This window comes from Hyla sarda, chromosome 9 (assembly GCF_029499605.1).
Source record: "Hyla sarda isolate aHylSar1 chromosome 9, aHylSar1.hap1, whole genome shotgun sequence".
NCBI lineage: Eukaryota > Metazoa > Chordata > Amphibia > Anura > Hylidae > Hyla > Hyla sarda.
In genome coordinates, this window is record NC_079197.1 from 163,813,210 (window position 1) to 163,833,497 (window position 20,288).

Here is a 20,288-nt window from a genome sequence, read left to right on the forward strand (position 1 = left end):
CACCATTTTCAAGCAATATGGGGAAGAAAAATGATCTATGTGTTGCCGAAAAGAGTGAAATAGGTCAATGCTTTGGCCGAGGTATGAAAACATTAGATATTTCACAACAACTTAAAGGGGTTATCCAGGAAATCTTTTTTTTTTTTTTTTTTTTTGTATATATCAACTGGCTCCAGAAAGTGAATTACTGTAAATTACTTCTATAAAAAAAAAAAATCTTAAAGCGCACCTGTCAGATCAGCAAAAAAAATTGCAAAACTGTTATGTTGCTCAGTATCTCATCCTGATCATGTACATATAATCTTTGTGCCTGTGCCCAATATTTCTCTTAGAATTCACTTTATTTACTTGGAGTGATTGCAAAGTGAAAGTACTTTTCATTTACAGGCAGGGGGTGGGTCCTCACCGGGATAACCACTCCCCCTCCCTCTCTCTGCTCTGGGAGCAGTAACCCTTTCCTTTCTGGTTTTATGCTATTCACAAACTCTCACACACACAAGCTGTGTGCCTACAGCTTTTGCAATACTACAGCTTCCAGCATGCCCACACATCCTTTTGAGTTATAGTTTTGCAACAGCTGGAGGCATGATTGTAGTCCCTCTATATTTCACTCACACACACACACACACATTAACTTCATATATTCACTGATATACACACATACATACATACATGCAGGGACACTTTACTTTTTAAACAAATAAATCCTCTATTCACCGGCTGCAGTGTGTTTCTGCCCCACTCCCCCTTCTCTTCACACAAGCAGTCAGTGAGAGCCCAGCTGCAGTGTGTTCCTGCCCCTCCTCCTCTCTTCACAGAGCAGACAGTCAGTGAGAGCCCAGCTGCAGTGTGTACCTGCCCCTCCTCTTTTCACAGGGCAGACAAGTAAACACAGTCAGAGATGGAGCTGAGAGCAGAGCAGCTTGCTGTCAATCATGAAGTGGGTCCATGACGTAGTGTCACGGCAGTGTACACAGCAGGACTGGAATGCATCCCAGGAGGCAGGGGGGGGGGCAGTTCTTTGACTGGCTTTTTCAGTATGAAATACTAAAATTTTGCTAATGAAAGCAATTGCAAAACCTATTGGTTATACATGCTTTACAACATTTCAAAAGTTTTTATATCTGACAGTGCCCATTTAATCCTTTCAGTACTTATGAGCTGCTGAAGTTGAGTTTTTCTTTTCTGTCTAAGTGCTCTCTGATGACACCTGTCTTGGGAACTGTCCAGAGTAGAAGCAAATCCCCATAGCAAACCTCTTCTACTCTGTGCAGTTCCCGAGACAAGCAGAGATGTCAGCAGAGAGCACTGTTGCCAGACAGAAAAGAACAACTCAACTTCAGAAGCTGATAATTATTGGAAGGATTAATAATTTTTTTAATAGAAGTAATTTACAAATCTGTTTAACTTTCTGGAGCCAGTTGATATAAAAAAAAAAAAAGTTTTCCTGGAATACCCCTTTAAGCATGATCATCACACTATTAAGAAATTTGTGGCTGATTCAAAGCACAGACTGGTTTGTGCAGATAGACACATTGAGGAAGAATTCAGCCAGATCCATGCATCTGATCAAGAGAGCAGCTGCTAAAATACCATTTCATAGCAGCAAACAGATATTTGAAGCTGCTGGTGCCTCTGGAGTCCCACGAACATCAAGGTGTAGAGTCCTCCAGAGTCTTAAAACTGTGCATAAACCTTCTATTCAGCCACCACTAATCAATGCTCACAAGCAGAAACTGCTGCATTGGGCAGAAAAATACATGAAGGCTAATTTCTCGGTCGCTCTTCATTGGGGACACACAGACCATAGGTATATGCTCTTGCCACTAGGAGGCACTGACACTAGGAAAAAAGTCTGCTCCTCCCTGGCAAGATATACCCGCCCACTGGAAGTGAGGTAATCCGTTTTAGCTAGTGTCAGTAGGAGACAAGACACAGGTCTGGGAGCTTCCCAGACCTGGTCTATTATTCTATAATTTTTCTAGTTAAGTGCATCTAGTTAGGTTTTTTTTCCTAAGTTGGGTGACAGGAGCATGGCGCTACCTGATCTCCCACATGTGACAAAGGGGCACGGAACATAAGAGTATGGGCCGTCAACCCCTTATCGCCAACGGCCAGCGCCTGGAGGTTGTACCCTGGGTCAAAGTTCCCCACTGCCCCTGCTCACCTTGCTATGGCAGCCTGGCATTATGCCGCTCAGCCTAATGCTGGCTGAAGACATTAAGGGATGAGTATGTGGGGATGTCCTTTCCAGGTTTGCGCGCTGCCAGGGTCATTCATACGTCTGTCGGGTGCTTACCTGTGGCCCCTGTCACTGAGGGGTTCATGTGGGCAGTAACAGCGTGGGGCGCCTTGCTCCCCACGCCTCTTTTCTACCCTGTTTAGTTCAATTTAAAAAAGTACTTCTCTTACTGCTGGTCTCTCAGACAATTTGGTGTTTGGCGCCCTCTTGTGGTTAATAATTGAATTGCCCATAATGTCTATTGCTTTTAGCATCCAATAGCTATTACATGCCTGTAAGATCTGTTCTTATCAGATTAATTTCCAAGAACTGTATATGGGGTACCCTTTATTTGCTTTTGTCACCTTGTACGGGACCTGATATGGCAAATTCCATTGAGTCGTTTGAGGTATGCCTCTGGCATGCCTATTTTCTTCTGGGTTGTCAGGGAGCGTCTGCGATACACCATGACGGGTCTTTGCCAGGGATTTCATGACCCTTGAAAGATTCTGGGGATACCGTCAGTGAGTGTTCTTCTCTACTGCTGAGTGACATACCATGTCTGCCTTCGGCCGAATTCCATTGTATATGCTTTGTCTGTAGCGTATTTAGATCATCTTGCTACGTGCAGTCCAAGATAGCTTATATTTGCATTAAAAATATGGTTATTGCGGAAGTTTTCAGCGAGTAAACAAAATGTACACAGTTAATCCCTTAAGGACCCGGGGTTTTTCTGTTTTTGCATTTTAATTTTTTCTTCCTTACCCTTAAAAAATCATTACACATTTTACTTTGTAATGACGTCAGTCATTTTACCCAAAAATCTATGGCAAAACTAAAAAAAAATTGAAAAAAAAAAAACCTCAGTTTGTAACTTTTGGGGGCTTCCGTTTCTACACAGTACATTTTTGGTACAAATGATACCTTATCTTTATTCTGTAGGTCCATATGATTAAAATGATCCCCTACTTATGTAGGTTTGATTTTGTCGTACTCCTGGAAAAAATCATAACTACATGCAGGAAAATGTATACGTTTAAAATTGTCAACTTCTGACCCCTATATCTTTTTTTTCTTCCGCGTATGGGGCGGTATGAGGACTCATTTTTTGTGCCGTCATCTGAAGTTTTTAGCGGTACCATTTTTGCATTTATTCATTTTTTCATGATATAAAAAGTGACCAAAAATGCACTATTTTGGACTTTGGAATTTTTTGGCGCATACGCCATTGACCGTGCGGTTTAATTAACAATATATTTTTATAATTCATACTTTTCCGCACGCGGCGATACCACATATGTTTTTATTTTTATTTACACAGGTTTTTTTTTTAAATTGCAAAAGGGGGGGTGATTCCAACTTTTATTAGGGAAGGGGTTAAATGATCTTTATTCACAATTTTTTTTTTCACTTTGTTTTTTTTTTTTTTTTTTTGCAATGTTATAGCTCCCATAGGGACCTATAACACTGCACACACTGATCTTTTACATTGCTCAATGGTTTCTCATAGGAAACCATTGATCAATGATTCTGCCGCTTGACTGCTCAGGCATCTCAGGATCTCAGGCACTGAGCAGTCATTCGGCGATTGGGCCGGAATAATGGGAAGAGAGCTGGTCGGCCCCTTTAGGGTCCCCAAAGGTGTAAAGATGACCTCTGCAAAGTATGTGGAGTTTCCGACTGACCACTTTCATCCCTGGTACAGAAGGAAGAGCTATGCTTTCCGGAATAAAATCATCTTCATGCATAACAATGCTCATCTCATGCTGCAAAGAATACCGCTGCATCAATGGCTGCTATGGGGTTTAATGGAGAGAAAGTCATGGTGTGGCCCCCCATCCTCCCCTGACCTCAATCCTATTGAGAACCTTTGGAGCATCCTCAAGTAAAAGATCTATGAGGATGGGAGGCAGTTTACATCCAAACAGCAGCTCTGGGAGGCTATTCTGACATCTTGCAAACAAATTCAAACAAACTGTCGAAAAATTCACAAGTTCAATGGATGTAAGACTTGTGGAGCTGCTATCAAATAAGGGGTCCTATGTTACAATGTAACGTGACCTGTTAAAATGTTGTTAAGTTTGATTGAAATAGCTTTTGATTTCAGTAAATGCTGCAAACACAACAAATTTTCAGTTCTTTACAACCTATAAAGTGTTTTGAAACTTGTGCGTAATAATTTGGAACAGAGCATTGTAATTTCTTTTATATTTAAAAATAATCCTGTTATCATTAGAAGGTCTGTTCAATAAAATTTGAATTGTACTCTTAATAGTTAAATAACATGAGAATTATGCTGACTGTTATTCACATCAATTATTTAGGAAAATGAGTATCATTTGCATAATCATTTGGGACAGTATACTTACTGAGGATCTTTATGGGAGAGATTCTTAAAATAAATAGGTCTAATTGTCTGATTTCACGTATTCTATACTTAGAGTACCTGTCACCGAACTAAACATTTGATATATTGTTCCATATGTAATTATAAGACACTTTGCTCTTTACTTGCTGTTAAAATTCTCAACCTTTATATGTTTTTAATGTGATTGAAAAAAACTGCCACTAGGTGGCTCTGTTCTGTTCCCCGCCACAAGTCAGTTAGTTTGGTCTCCTCTCGGCCTGGCAGGAGACCAAACTCAGGAAGTGCGTGCAGGGCGTGGCGACGCACAACTCTCGCAGGCTTCAATGATGTCACGCCTGCTGGGGAACGCCCACTTTCTCCTGCCGGGAGCTCACACAGTGTGAGCAAAGGGAAATGTATGATACGCAGCTTTTTTTAAAGCTCGGAAAAAAGGGCAGGAGGTGTGTTAGGAGTAATTAGGGAATATAATCTGAGTTAGTTTATAAAACATGGTTTGATAACAGGTACTCCTTTTTAAAGGGGTACTCCAGTGTAATTTTTTATTTTTTTTTAAATCAACTGGTGCCAGAAAGTTAAACAGATTTCTAATTTACTTCTATTTAAAAATCTTAATCCTTCCAATACTTATCAGCTACTGTATGCTCAACAGGAAGTTCTTTTCTTGAATTTCCTTTCTGTCTGACCACAGTGCTCTCTGCTGACACCTCTGTCTGTCTCAGGAACTGTCTGGAGCAGGAGAGGTTTTCTATGGGGATTTGCTCCTTCTCTGGACAGTTCCTGACATGGACAGAGGTGTGTGGTCAGACAGAAAGGAAATTCAAAAAGAAAATGACTTCCTGTGGATCATGTAGCAGCTGATGAGTACTAGAAGGATTAAAGGGGTACTCTGGTGGAAAACTTTTTTTTTTTTTTCAATCCACTGGTTCCAGAAAGTTAAACAGATTTGTAAATTACTTCTATTAAAAAATCTTTACCCTTCCTGTACTTTTTAGCAGCTGTTTGCTACAGAGGAAATTCTTTTCTTTTTGAATTTCTTTTTTGTCTTGTCCACAGTGCTCTCTGCTGACCCCTCTGTCCGTATCAGGAACTGTCCAGAGTAGGAGAAAATCCCCATTGCAAACCTATGCTGCTCTGAACAGTTCCTGACACGGACAGAGGTGTCAGCAGAGAGCACTGTGGACAAGACAAAAAAGAAATTCAAAAAGAAAAGAATTTCCTCTGTAGCAAACAGCTGCTAAAAAGTACAGGAAGGGTAAAGATTTTTTAATAGAAGTAATTTACAAATCTGTTTAACTTTCTGGAACCAGTTGATTGAAAGAAAAAAAAAAAAAAAAAACTTTTTTTTTTCCAGTGTAGTACCCCTTTTAATGTCTGATTATTTCTTACCTCCTGCCACCACATTTCTTTTCTGTGACTTTTTCCACTAACTTGTGTTTCAGCGCTGGCCGAGGAGTTGTGATTGGTTTCCTCAAGGTCGGATATAAGAAGTTATTTGTTCTGGTAAGTCCTTAACCTCTTAAGGACGCAGGGCGTACCTGTACGCCCTGCGCCTGGTCTATAACGCTGGGTCACGGCGTGACCCCGCGTCATACCGGATTGGTCCCGGCTAATGAAAGCCAGGACCCTGGGCTAATAGTGTGCGACCCCGATTGTTGTGCCGCGCGCTATTAACCCTTTAGATGCGGCATTCAAAGTTGATCACCGTGTCTAAAATGAAAGAGAAAGCTTCCCAGCAGCTCAGATGGGCTGATCGAGACCATCGCGTTGAAATCGCAAGGTCCCGATCAGCTAGAACGCGAGCGGAGGTCCCCTTACCTGCCTCCGTCGCGTCCGATTGACGATTGATTGCTCCAAGCCTGAAATCCAGACTTAAGCAATCGATCACCGATAACACTGATCTTTGCCGTGTCAATGCACGGCAATGATCTATGTATGAGATCGGTATGTGCAGTGTTATAGCCTCTAGGGGGGGCTATAACACTGCAAAACAAGTGTGAAAAAAAAGTTAATAAAGATCATTTAACCCCTTCCCTAATAAAAGGAAGAATCGCCCCCCTTTTTCCAATAAAAAAAAAAACTGTGTGAATAAAAAAACATATGTGGTATCGCCACGTGCAGAAATGTCAAAAGTATAAAAATATATCTTTAATTAAACCGCACGGTCAATGGCGTACGCGCAAAAAAATTCTAAAGTCCAAAATAGCGTATTTATGGTCACTTTTTTTAGATCATGAAAAAATGAATAAAAAGCGATCAAAAAGTCCGATCAATATAAAAATGGTACCGATAAAAACTTCAGATCACGGCGCCAAAAACGATCCCTCATACTGCCCCATACATATACATGGAAAAATAAAAAAGTTATAGGGGTCAGACAATTTTAAATGTATAAATTTTCCTGCATGTAGTTAGGATTTTTTTTTAGTAAGACAAAATCAAACCTATATAAGTAGGGGATCATTTTAACCGTATGGACCTACAGAATAAAGATAAGATGTCAATTTTACCGAAAAATGCACTGTGTAGAAACGGAAGCCCCCAAAAGTTACAAAATTGATTTTTCTCTTCAATTTTGTCACACAATGAATTTTTTTTCCGCTTCTCGGTGGATTTTTGGGTAAAATGACTAATGTCACTGCAAAGTAGAATTGGTGGCGCAAAAAAATAAGCCATAATATGGAATTTTAGGTGCAAAATTGAAAGCGTCATGATTTTTAGAAGGTGATGAGGAAAAAATGAAAATGCAAAAATGGAAAAACCCTGCGTCCTTAAGGGGTTAAAGGTAAGGAGGGGGGGGGGGAGTGAGATTTATGAAAACCTTTGCAGTTGCCCATAACAACCAATCAGATTGTTTCTTTCATTCCTAAAAAAGCCTCTGAAAAATAAAAGCTGAAAGCTGCTTCACTGTTCCACTGCACAAGGTTTGATAAATCTCCCCCGTATGTGGCAGATATGTTCAAGACATTTCTGCAAATATCCTGTTCATTGAAATGGGCTTCCATGTTTTTACCACCCCCCCCCCCTCCCCATAAAAAAAAAAAAGAATCTGGTGAGTGAAAACATTTTTTGGTCCTAATAAATTTGCGGACGGAAATGAGCACGTAAAATGAAATGTGTAATTTTCTTGTCATTTTCTTTTCTTCTACTTCTTAGGACCACGCAGGATCCCATATAGAAGCAGAGCCCTTGTGTATCCTTGATTTTTATATTCATGAATCTCTTCAGCGTAACGGACATGGGAAGGAATTGTTCAGCTATATGCTTAGAGTAAGTACGCCGCCCTTGTGTGCCATATGCGCTGTATATGTTGTGGTTGCTACATTATTGTTCTCATTGGCTCTTCCTGACTCCTGAATTCTTTCTCTATGTTGTTGTTTCTTCTCTCTGAGCGAAAATCCATTATTTCTCGAGCGCTTCATTGGGGGACACAGGACCATGGGTATATGCTGCTTGCCGCTAGGAGGCTGACACTGGGCAAAAAACAAAAGAAAGTCGTCTCCTCCCGGGAGAATATACTCGCCTCCTGACTTAGCAACTCAGTTTTAGCTTAGTGTCAGCAGGAGGCAGACACAGGTCTGGAGTTCTCCAGACCTGGTCTTATTTCTTTTTAGTTTTTTTTCCTAGTTTCAGTGTCTAGTTAGAATTTCTCTGCTTTGTTGTTTTTTCTAGCGTGGGGTGACAGGAGCATGGCTCTGCCTGATCCCCCCCCACCTGAGAGCTAGGGGCACTGTGCATTGCTGAATGGGCCTCCTTGGCACCAACCAGTGCCTGGTGTTGTACCCTGGGTCCGGGTCCCCCATTTGCCCCTGTTTGCCAGCCGGGTCAGGCTTAAGGTAGGTGGCCCTTAGCTGGTCAAAGTCTTCATGGGTAAGTATGTTTTACGTGGATGAGTATGTGTCCGACAACCCCCCTCCCCGGCAAGCGGTTCCTGCTCTGGTCACTTATTATTCCTGCTCAGGCTGTAGAACCAAAATGCCAGGCGGTTCCTCTGAGCCTACCTGTCCTCCCTGTGTGTCCCTGCAACCCAGTCCTCCCCTGGCTACCGTGCAGGATGGTCTGCCGGACTGTGGGAGGTCTGATCCCCAATCTCTCTGACAATCTCCGATTGATTTGGCCAGGGTCTTTCAGGTGGTGGTCTCCGCCTTGGGGTGGTCCTCCTTACATTAGTTTCTTAGGGAGACAGCGGTGGGTTCGACCCCCTTGGGACATGGGACCAAGAAGCTCCGGGCTCTCTTTCCCTTCCCTCAGGACCTGGTCACAAAGTGGTCTTCTCCTCCTGTGTTGGACTCTCCTGCATCGCGGCTGTCTAAATCCACTACCCTGCCGCTGGCTGATGCAGCCTCCTTTTAAAGGTCTCTCAGATAAGCGAATTGAAAATTTGGCAAAATTCGCCTTTGAGACGGCAGGCTCGGCTTTGTCTCCAGCTTTTGCCTCCACTTGGGTATCCAAAGCCCTCTCGGTTTGGGCCGGTCAATTGCGCCAGGGGATTTTAGCAGGTGCCTCCCCCGGCGATTTGGCAGATCTAGCTCAGAAAATTGCTAAAGCATGGGACTACCTCTGCTCTTCCTCCTTGGAGTCAGCTCGCTGCACTAGGAGGGCACCGTCTTTCAAGGCTCGCCCCTCCTGGAAATCGGGGCCCGTTCCAACTGCCCTCTTCCAAATCCGGGACTCGCAAGCCTCACACTGCCTGTGCTCCCCCATCTGACTCTTCCCCTCTGGTGGGTGGTCGCCTGGCCCTCTTTCGGGACGTTTGTCTGGCGCAAGTTCAGGATGCTTTGGTTCGAGAGGTCGGTCCAAGGCTATCGAATAGAATTCTCTTCTATTCCCAGAAAAATCGTTTTTTCTGGTCCCGCCCTCCTCGATCTCCCACTCTTGCTGCAGCTTTTCACGTGGCCCTTCGCACCCTTCTCTTCCAGAGAGTGATCGTGCCGGTCCCTCCTCAGGAACGTTTTTCAGAGTTTTACTCCAATCTCTTTGTAGTTCCCAAGAAGGGTGGCGCTGTCTGACCCATTCTCTATTTGAAGTTTCTAAACCGTCATGTGTTGCTACGGCATTTCTGGATGGAATCCCTGCGGTCAGTATTCTCCTCCATGGATCCGGGGGAGTTCCTCTCTTTCGTGGACATACGGGACTCCTACTTGCACATCCCTATCTTTCCGGCCCACCAGTGTTTTCTCAGGTTCACTGTTCCTGCGGGTCCTGCAGTTTCTTGCTCTGCCCTTTGGGCTGGCGACCACACCCAAAGTCTTCACCAAGATGCTTGCAGCAGTGGTGGCTCTCCTCCACTCTCTGGGTGTCTCGGTTCTCCCCTATCTGGACAACCTACTCATCAAAGCACCCTCCCTTGAACAGAATCGGGTCAGCCTCAACATCACTCTGCAGACCCTCTCCAGTTTCGGTTGGATAATCAACCGCGCAAAATCCAACCTGTCTCCGTCCCAATCTCTGACCTTTATTGGGATCCGCTCCGACACGGCTTACTCTTACTCTTCCGGAGGACAAGCTCCAGGAGTTGCTGTCGGGGATTCGCTTGCTTCGGCGGCCGTGTCTGATTCCCGTCCCTGCCTGCATGTCGGTTCTGGGCAAGGTAGTGGCTTCCATGGAGGCAGTCTCCTTTGCCCAATTTCGGTACCATCCTCTCTCAGTGGGACAAATCCCCCTTGTCTCTCCACCACGGGATCCGGTTTCCGGTCAGAGTTCGCTGCTCCCTCCTTTAGTGGCTTCGGTCATCTCTTCTCCGGGAGGGTGGCTCCTTCCTGCCACTCTCCCGGACACAAGTTGGGGAGGTGTCTTCCGGGACAAAACGGTCCAGGGCCGTTGGACCCCGTCGGAGTCCGGTCTCCCCATCGACGTCCTGGAGCTCCGTGTGATCTTCCTGTGCCTTCTTCACTGGAGTAGCCTGCTTCGTGGCCTTCCAGTGCCATGAGAGAAGTGTTGAAGATCCACTCCTGGGCGGAACGTCACGTTCCAGCAATATCGGTGGTGCACATTCCCGGGATCGACGATTGGGAGGCAGACTTTCTGAGTTTCTCCACTGCGGACCCGGGCGAGTGGTCCCTTCACCCAGAGGTCTTCGCTCAAATCTGCGCACTTTTTTGCAGCGCGTGGCTCACGAGGTCTCTCCGTTCCAGTCCCCCACTGAACCTTGGGACCTTAACCTAATTTTGGATGCTCTGCAGAGCACTCCGTTTGAGCCTCTCGGCCAGGTTTCCCTTCGCTTCCTTTCCTGGAAGGTGGCCTTCCTTGTCGCAGTCACGTCCATTCGCCGTGTGTCGGAATTGGCTGCCCTCTCTTGCCGTTCCCCTTTTCTGGTGCTTCACCAAGCCAAGGTGGTTTTTCGGCCAGTACCCTCTTTTCAGCCCAAGGTCGTGACTTCCTTTCACTTGAACGAGGAGATTGTTGCCTTCTTTCTGCCCGTCCCCTTCTCATCCGCGGGAGCCCCAGCTTCACAAGCTGGATTTGGTTTGGGCGGTTCGGACCTATTTGTCGGTCACTTCCTTCTCCCGGCAGTGTGACTCTGTTTTGTGCTTCCCGCTGGGCAGCGCCAGGGGCTCCCGGCTTCCAAGGCCACTATCTCCCGGTGGATATGATCCGTCTTTTCGGAGGCATATCGTTGCAAGGGTCAGGTACCCCCCTTTCGAATGACGGCTCACTCCACCCGCGCAGTTGGTGCCTCCTGGGTGGTCAGCAATGGGGCTTCGGCTCTGCAGGTTTGCAAGGCAGCGACTTGGTAGTCTCTGCATACTTTTTTCCAAGTTTTACTTTGTTCATACTTTTGCGTCCTCAGACCTAGGCCTAGGCCGTAGGGTTTTGCAGGCAGTTCAGCCGTCCGCCTGAGTTCTTTTTGGGCTGGGATGTTGGTCTTTACCTCCCCCGGGACTTCTTTAGGACGTCCCATGGTCCTGTGTCCCCCAATGAAGCGCTCAAGAAAAGTAGATTTTTATACTTACTGTAAAATCTCTTTCTCGGAGCTTCTATTGGGGGATACAGCACCCGCCCATTGGTTTGTTTGTGGACAGCCAGTTTCCGCTGCTCCTGTGGTGTGTTTATTTATTTATTTTTTATTTATTTTTGTGTGGTCGGTCCCCTTGTTTTATCTGGGTTTTGTTCGGACTGCTCTTTTCTTGGTCTGTTCTCTTTCTGCTTTGGTACTAAACTGAGCTGCTCAGAGTCAGGAGGCGGGTATATCCTGCCGGGAGGAGCCGACTTTCTTTTGTTTTTTTTGCCTAGTGTCGGCCTCCTAGTGGCAACAGCATATACCCATGGTCCTGTGTCCCCAATAGAAGCTCCGAGAGATTTTACAGGAAGAATAAAAATGTACTTTTATCGATCATTCCAGACCGAGCAGGTCGAACCTCAGCATCTGGCTATTGACCGTCCATCTGAGAAGTTTCTTTCCTTCCTACGGAAGCATTACAACCTTCGCTCAACTATCCCACAGGTAAGTAGAAAAAATTGAGATATGACAGCTGGGGTCTTAAAGGGGTATTCAAGTTAAAAACATAATTTTTTTTTCTTATCAACTGGCTCCAGAAAGTTAAACAGGTTTGTTAATTACTTCTATAAAAAAAATCTTTATCCTTCCAGTACTTATTAGCTGCTGTATATTACAGAGAAAGTTCTTTTTGTTTTTGGATTTCTTTTTTTTTTTCTGCCCACAGTGCTCACTGCTGACACCTCTGTCTATATCAGGAACTGTCCAGAGCAGCATAGGTTTACTATGGGGATTTTCTCCTGCTCTGGACAGCTCCTGATACGGACAGAGGCGTCAGCAGAGAGCACTGTGGACAGAAAAAAAAAAAAAAAAAAGAGAGATCCAAAAAGAAAAGAACTTTCTCTGTAGTATATAGCAGCTAATAAGTACTGGAAGGATTAAGATTTTTTTAATAGAAGTAATTTACAAATCTGTTTAAGTTTCTGGCACCAGTTGATTAAAAAAAAATGTTTTCCACGGAGTACCCCTTTTTAAAGGAGTTATCCAGGAATCGAAAAAACACAGTTCATTTATTTCCAAAAAACGTTCCCTGTCTGTCTCCAGGTTGTGTGTGGTATTACAACTTGGCTCCATTCACGTCAATGGAACTAAGCTGCAGTACCCCACCCAACCTGGAGACAGACTGGGAGCGGTTTTTGAAAGAAACAGGCTCTGTTTTTAAATTCCTGGATAACTCCTTTTTTAAATGTCTTAACCTGTCAGGTTTAATGGGTTTATTATTTTATATTTTCTTTTTAGGTTAACAATTTTGTCGTCTTTGAAGGTTTTTTCAGAGACAGAAAAGGTAAGAGATGACTGAATGAGATTGAAAAATAAGCAGATTGCCTCAAAGGTGTATGAGATATTTTTTTTTTAAATTGGAAACAGCGCTACTCTTTCCTAAGGGTCGTATATGATATTGCAGCTCAGCAAGAAAAAGATTGCAATACCAGACACAGCTCACACCCCATTCTAGAGTCTTGCACAGTATGGGGTTTATTTACTAACGTGTTTATTTACTAACGTAAATGTTGGGTTTTGCACCCAAATTGTGTTGCACGTTCCATGCGACACAAGTTTGCGACCGAAAAAAAACCAAAACCCTCCATTTTACAAGAAAAAAAGAAAGGGGCGTGGCCACAGGAGAAAGTGGGTGAGGTCCGGACAAAAGGGGGTGTGGTCCCGACAGTTTTGAAAAATCCCAACATATTTACTAAGGTTTCCACAGAAAATGGCCCTCATTTACTATTCTAAACCCGACCTCTTTTGTCGGGTTTTTTTTGTCGCATCTTTGTCTGCACCATGTCGCAGACATCGTGCGCCAGTCTGCGACACTATGCGACATTTTTTCCCGACGGACCCGATGTGGATTCTCCCAAACCCGAAAAAGGGGCGTAACCCGACATTTCTGAGCTTTCCCACATATTTATTAAGGTTTCCAACCCGAATTTGTTGAATTGTTGTGGATTTTTTCCCGACAGCTCAGAGGAGTTGGAAACCAAAACCTACAAAACCCACGTGCGACAAACAGGATGCGACATAATAATAAATACCAGGGGAAAAAAGCAGTCGGGTAAGAAAGCAAGATAGACTTACAACCCGATTTTCTTAGTAAATGAGGGCCAATGTGGTGGATTTGAGCTGAGGAAAACCCGACAGATCAGAACAGGTGTAAAAGGAGCAAAATGTAGGGAAAAGTGCAAAATGTAGGGAAACCTTAGTAAATACCTTGGGAAAATTCCTGTCAGAAATCAAAACCCACAAAGAAAACTCCACTCCACTCTTAGTAAATAAACCCCAATGTGTGGGTGCGTATAGACAGCTCGTAGGGGGGAGATTTATCAAAACCTGTCCAGAGGAAAAGTTGCTGAGTTGCCCATAGCAACCAATCAGATTACTACTTTCATTTTGCAGAGGCCTTGTTAAAAATGAAAGTGATCTGATTGGTTGTTATGGCAACTCAGCAGCTTTTCTGCTGGACAGGTTTTGATAAATCTCCCCCCAATAATTTTGGCTGGATAATCAGACACCTGCAGCCTTTACCAGGCGGCTTATACACATTAGAGCAGTGCTTCCCGACCAGGGGGCCTCCAGCTGTTGCAAAACTACAACTCCCAGCATGCCCGGACAGCCGTTGGCTGTCCGGGCATGCTGGGAGTTGTAGTTTTGCAACAGCTGGAGGCAACCTGGTTGGGAAGCACAGCATTAGAGAAAAGTTAGCTGTCCCCCGATGACACTTTATTGGGACTGACTATTTTATGTGTTTTGAGGCTTTCCGAGTCTAAGCTGACAGATGATGTTGGGGTAAAGAAGGATTAGCAGTAGCTTATACCCCTCTCCAAAGTAAAATAAAAATAAAAAAAAAACACGCACGCTCTGCCGTATCGAACGTGCATATAAACAGGATGGATAGGAGGACTAAGTGTATGTTTAGTTATCACACATTTACCATAGAAATAACATTTCAGTTTGGACCTTCCAGGCGGCCATTTTTATCTGAGGAAAAGAAATAAATATATATAGTTGGGTAAAAAAAATAAGGCAGAACCTATACTCACTATTTTGATCCCCCGACCCCACGTTGAAGCGTCCTGTGCTAGTTGACATTTTGATGCCTGGTTTTTATAGTTTTTTTTTGCTTCTTTTTATTTCTCATTGTAACAATCAATCACAGGTAATGTTTAATTTCGGGGGGTTCTCTCCACACATGACCCAATGTCTTTATAACTCTCCAATCCCTCACCCCATGCAGCTGATGCTACTGTTCACAGGGACCTTGAAGATCCTCCTACTAATTGGACCGTAAGGCACAAAAGATACCACCACCCCCCCCCCCCCCCTCCAAACTTCTCCATTTCTTCAACCTTACCTTTTACTCCTTTCTTGTTCCTTTTTATGTACTGGTTCCCATTTTTAATATAGAAGCAGCAGGATTTTGTGGCTTCAGTTTATTCAGTATATTTATTTATTTCGTGACCTTCTCTGGATATGTATGACAGATGTGCTTTGGAGATTTGTGAAGCACGCTCAGAAGCCAGGGTGCCTCCAGCTGTTGCAAAACTACAACTCCCAGCATGAAGGCACCCTACACTACAACAGCTGAAGGCACCCTGGTTAGTCTAGTGCTGGTAGGTAAATGCAGCTGACACTTGATGTCAGGGATTGAAGATGACTTAATTCCCGACTGTTTAAAGGGGAACTCCACCCCTAGACATCTTATCCCCTATCCAAGGATAGGGGATAAGATGTCTGATCGCAGGGGTCCCGCTGCTGGGGACCCTTGCGATCAGCTCTCCAGAGCTACATTTGCTCCATGGCTGATGATGCACGATACAGGGACTGGAGGTTTGTGATGCCATGGCCCCGCCCCCTCATGATGTCACGGCCCGCCCCCTTAATGCAAGTCTATGGGAGAGGACGTGACTGTTGCCACGCCCCCTCCCATAGACTTGCATTAAGGGGGCGGGGTGCGACATCACAAGGGGCTGAGCCATGACCTCACAAACCGCCGTCCCCTGTCATCAGCCATGGAGCAAACTCGGGGGGGCTGTTTGGAGAGATCATGGGGGTCCCCAGCAGCGGGACCCCTACGATCAGACATCTTATCCCCTATCCTTGGATAGGGGATATGATGTCTAGGGGCGGAGTATCCCTTTAATCCCCTGGATGCCCGTCAATAGTAGTGATGAGCGGCAGGGGCCATATTCGAATTCGCGATATTTTGCGAATATATCGATGAATCTTTGTCCTATGTTCGTTCTTTTATTTATTTTTTTTTCATGCGAAAATTCGTAATGAAATAGGCATAATGCACATAACAATTATATCTTCCACCGAAAAGAAGGGAGGGATCAGTCTCCAGTCTGGAAGTGCCGATATTCGCATAAAAATTTGCATAAAAAAAAAAAAAAGAAATGTTAGTCATTACGAATAAATATCAATAAATTCTATAAAAAAAAAGCGAAGTGCTGATATTTGCGTTTAAAAAATTAGCATTTCGAACATTTGCACTCAACACTGGTCAATAGGTACTGCAGCATGTAAGTGGTTAAATGCGAGCCTATCCATCACCTAACGGGACCCCCACCACCCCTTCAAACTCCAAAGGCAGATTAATTCAATTTAGGTGTTCAAGTCAACATATAAAAAAAATCAGAACACCCCAAAAACAAACAAAACCGTAGGGGGTAGAATAGGGCAATACAAAAATTGTAAAACAGAACAAAAACTGTATAAAAGTTTGTTTTGCTGTAATCATACTGACTGACAGAATAAAGTCGGCCTAATCACCTCCTAAGTTATTTACTTGGCAGTATTTTACTAAGGTAAATGAAGAATACAATTAAAAAGTACAACTAAGTGCGGCAAGAATTAAAGGGGTACCCCGGTGGGAAACACTTTTTTTTTTTTTTTTTATTTATATATATCCACTGGTGCCAGAAAGTTAAACAGATTTGTAAATTACTTCTATTAAAAAATCTTTACCCTCCCAGTACTTATCAGCTGCTGTATGCTGCAGAGGAAGTTGTGTACCCCTTTTAAGCCTTCCTATTGGTCTCAACAGAAAATAAAGTTAGAAGCTGAGGAGTTGAAAACGAAATTCAGCTGCCATTAAAGGGTTAATAGATCCTGTATACAAATCCCCCAGTGGTGGAACCAAGATCAGTTCATAGTCTCATTGTACATTCGATCTGTATAATCGTATGCAATTTTTTTGTCACATTTGCATAGTAGCTTTGCAATAGACTGAGAAGACCGGAAAAAATAGAAACAGATAATTATTTTTAATTTTTTTTTAAAGATAATGCTGTTGAAAAGTGAATAAAATGAAAGCTGCCCTGTGGTTGGTTGCAATAGGGACAGTTTTTTTTATTTATTTATTTTTTTTTTTCTGACAATTTGGATAAATGAGATTTATGATTGGATTTAACAGAAAACCCATCAGAGCTTGGCTTAAAGGGGTACTCCGGTGAAAAACTTTTTATTTTTATTTTTTTACATCGACTGATGCCTGAACAGATTTGTAAATTACCGTATATGCCGTCCAGAATATAAGCCAAGGCCCCTAATTTCACCCCAAAAACCTGGACAAACGTATTGACTCAAGTATAAGACTAGGCTGGGAAATCTCCCCCCCCCCCCCCCCTTTTTGTCTACTCACCTCCCCAGTTGTAGCTCTGTCGGTCCTTCTCTGTTGCCTAGCAGCCATCCATTGTCTCCTATCTACGCTGCAGGGACCGTCTGAATTCCAGTGGGGAGGGTGAGCCAGTCCGGGCCGTCCACCTTGACTGGGAGGGCCCTCCGCTCCGGGCCAGCCCTGGACTAGTGACGCTGCATTGACGCCACTGCGCACGGACATCCCTGCGAATTGTTATTAGCACAAAAAATATTGCTGAAAAACTCTGTTTATACACTAGTATATACGATACTTCGATTAAAAAATCTTAATCCTTCCAGTACTTATGAGCGGCTTTATACTACAGAGGAAATTCTTTTCTTTTTGGCTTTCTTTTCTGTCACAACCGCAGTGCTCTCTATTGACACCTCTGTCCATATCAGGAACTGTCCAGAGCAGGAGAAAACACTCATAGCAAACCTATGCTGCTCTGGACAGTTCCTAAAAGGAAAAATAAAACTTAAAGGACAGCTGTAGTGGTACACTATTATATATGCCCATAAACTCATACATACCTTCCTACGAGCCCCCGTTGGTCCGGCACAGGCCTCACGGTCCGGCAGTGCTGACGTCATTCCACTTCCTGGGGATGGGGAGGCCGCAGAGCCGTCGGCGTATTACCGGCCACAGCGATGTCCCACCCCCCCGGCCTGTGATATGCTGAGCCCACTGTCATGTAAGAAGCCGGCCAGAGCTCATTACATGACAGTGGGCTCAGCCTATCACCGACCGGGGCGGGACATCGCTAAGGCCGGTGATACGCTGACGGAAGTGGAATGACATCAGCACTGTCGGAGCGTCAGGCCTGTGCCGGACCAACGGGGGCTCGTAGGAAGGTATGTATGAGTTTATTTTGTTTATTTTTGAGGCACGGGCACAAATATATGTGTACCACTGCAGTTGTCCTTTAAAAGAAATAGGAGATCGCTCCATAGCGTAAAACCACCAGTGTAAGGTTCAAGGAATGAATTAGAGGAACCCTTACCAGAGGCGGTTGTGTGCGCTCACACACAACAATGGTCAATTTGAGTGAGTGTTAGGCCCGGTCTGCAGCCTCCCCAGTCATGCGAACAATACCAGGTGAAGACTTCCAGAAAACGGTGGGTTTCAACGGCATTGACCAGGATTGGACTCGTCAGGTGAGTAGAGAAGGGGTTTATTAAAACAATGCAACGCGCTTCACCGCGCTTGCGTGGCTTCATCAGGCATCAATACCTGATGAAGCCGCGCAATCGCGGTGAAACACGTTGCATTGTTTTAATAAACCCCTTCTCTACTCACCTGACGTGTCCATTCCTGGTCAGCGCCGTTGAAACCCACCGCTTTCTGGACAGTTCCTAAAATGGACAGAGATGTCAGCAGAGAGCACTGTGGTTGTGACTGAAAGGAAATCCCAAGGGAAAAAAACGTCCTCTGTAGTAAACAGCCACTAAGTACTGGAAGGATTAAGAATTTTTTATAATAGTAATTTTCAAATCTGTTTAACTTTCCGGCACCAGTTGATTAAAATAAATAAATAAAAGTTTTCCACCGGAGTACCCCTTTACATTTTTCAAGAGAAGAATGTAAAATGAGAGCCAAGCTGTGATTGGTTGCTATAGGCAACCAACAGGTTTTCTTTTAGATGGTTTTATATACCTACCACCCAAAGTTTGTTTGCTCTGTATCACCGTCAGCCTTGTAACCTGTTCCCTGCTTTCCCTAGGGCCGACTGGGGACATCCCTTTCTCTCTCTCTTCTCCCCGTGTAGATTTTCCTGCCCCTAGTGTAGTACCCCGGAGCATAGACCCGACCTGGATGTGTGCGTCTGTGTGTCAGAAAGTCAAATAACATTGTCCGCTTTTTTTCTTCTTTTAGCCCCAGGAAGGAAGTTGCCCCCCAAGAGAGCAGACGGAGAGATCAAACCGTACTCCCTCTCCGAGAGAGACTGTAAGGACTAAGGAGGGGGAGGGAGACCACTACAGGGGCATTAGATGTAATGTGTAGTCACAGAAGGGCAATGGGTTGGTCACATCTGCCCCCTCGCTTCTCGGCCTTTTGGCTAAGATCAATTGTAGTATCTGTTCTTATCAGTTTTTCATGCTGGTGGGCAGTAACGCCGGTATGGGGCTGGTGGGGATGGGTGCTGCATGGAGGATGCAGGTGTACCAGGGCTTTCCGGGGCTGGTTCTGAGGAATCAGCTCGACGGCTGCCCCGATGTGACCTGTTCCCTCCGGGTCTCGCCATGAGGCTGAGAGGGTCTAGAGCCGAGGTACTTTTGTGCCTCGGGGAGTGGTGACCCCGAGGTGCCGAAACTCACTGGGAGGATGGGCTCACTGAGTTGAAGCATGGGCCCCATAATCTCTTCATCTTGTGGCACTCACCTCTTGATTCCCGGCCTTCTGGCTAGGATCAGAGAAATTTTTATAGATCCGGCCGGATGTCCGGGCAGTATATCTGCACACATTCACTTATTTATTTATTTTTGTCTCACTGTGTCACTTTTTGCGTGTTGTGTGTTCACAGGATTTGTCAGGATGCGGTAGCCCTTCTGGGTGTCCTCCTGGCGGTCTAGGGGAGGTGTGTGTGGCCATTAGGTTCCGCACCTCCCTGCAAACACCCCGGGTACTCCTGCTTTGGCAGGGTACCTACCGTTATCGGCTCTGCGGGCAGATACCTTGGCTAACGCAAAGGGGGATGCCGGGAGCATTTGTGGTCCCCTAGTAGCTTCGGCAAAAAGGGACATCGAACCTGGAACCTCGCAGGTACCCTTTGGTCCGGAGGCGAAGGGTAAGGTTTGTTGGGGGGCCTCTCTCCTATCGGAGAAGGGCTTGCGATAGACCGCATCCTTTGTGCACGTTTTTTTTAGTGTAACACGTTTGCACTTTTTCTTGCACTTTGGGTGAATCGAGAGCACGTTCCTCAGCTTTAGATAAAAAAAAAAATCTGCCCCCTCAGAGGCGTAACTTGTAGCTTATGGGCCCCAGTGCAAAATCTGTAACGGGGCCCATGTCTACCATGTGCCATTTATACTACTGGTGTCTTGTTATGGGGCCTTGGTGCCCCCTT

General features: G+C 44.8%; 1 protein-coding gene and 1 pseudogene across 2 annotated transcripts in view; both read left to right on the top strand.

Moving 5' to 3' along the window:
• ATAT1 (alpha tubulin acetyltransferase 1) overlaps nt 1–20,288 on the top strand; it is a 66,819-nt gene that overhangs the window by 20,217 nt on the left and 26,314 nt on the right. Inside the window, exons 5-9 of one of the 2 annotated variants that reach the window (XM_056537874.1) lie at nt 6,029–6,089; nt 7,743–7,856; nt 11,929–12,030; nt 12,823–12,868; nt 19,097–19,168. In XM_056537874.1, the coding sequence (XP_056393849.1) occupies nt 6,029–6,089; nt 7,743–7,856; nt 11,929–12,030; nt 12,823–12,868; nt 19,097–19,168 (395 nt within the window). The remainder of the gene's footprint in view (nt 1–6,028; nt 6,090–7,742; nt 7,857–11,928; nt 12,031–12,822; nt 12,869–19,096; nt 19,169–20,288) is intronic. The other variant, XM_056537875.1, reaches the window with a different exon arrangement.
• LOC130292125 (U2 spliceosomal RNA) lies at nt 19,261–19,370 on the top strand (annotated as a pseudogene).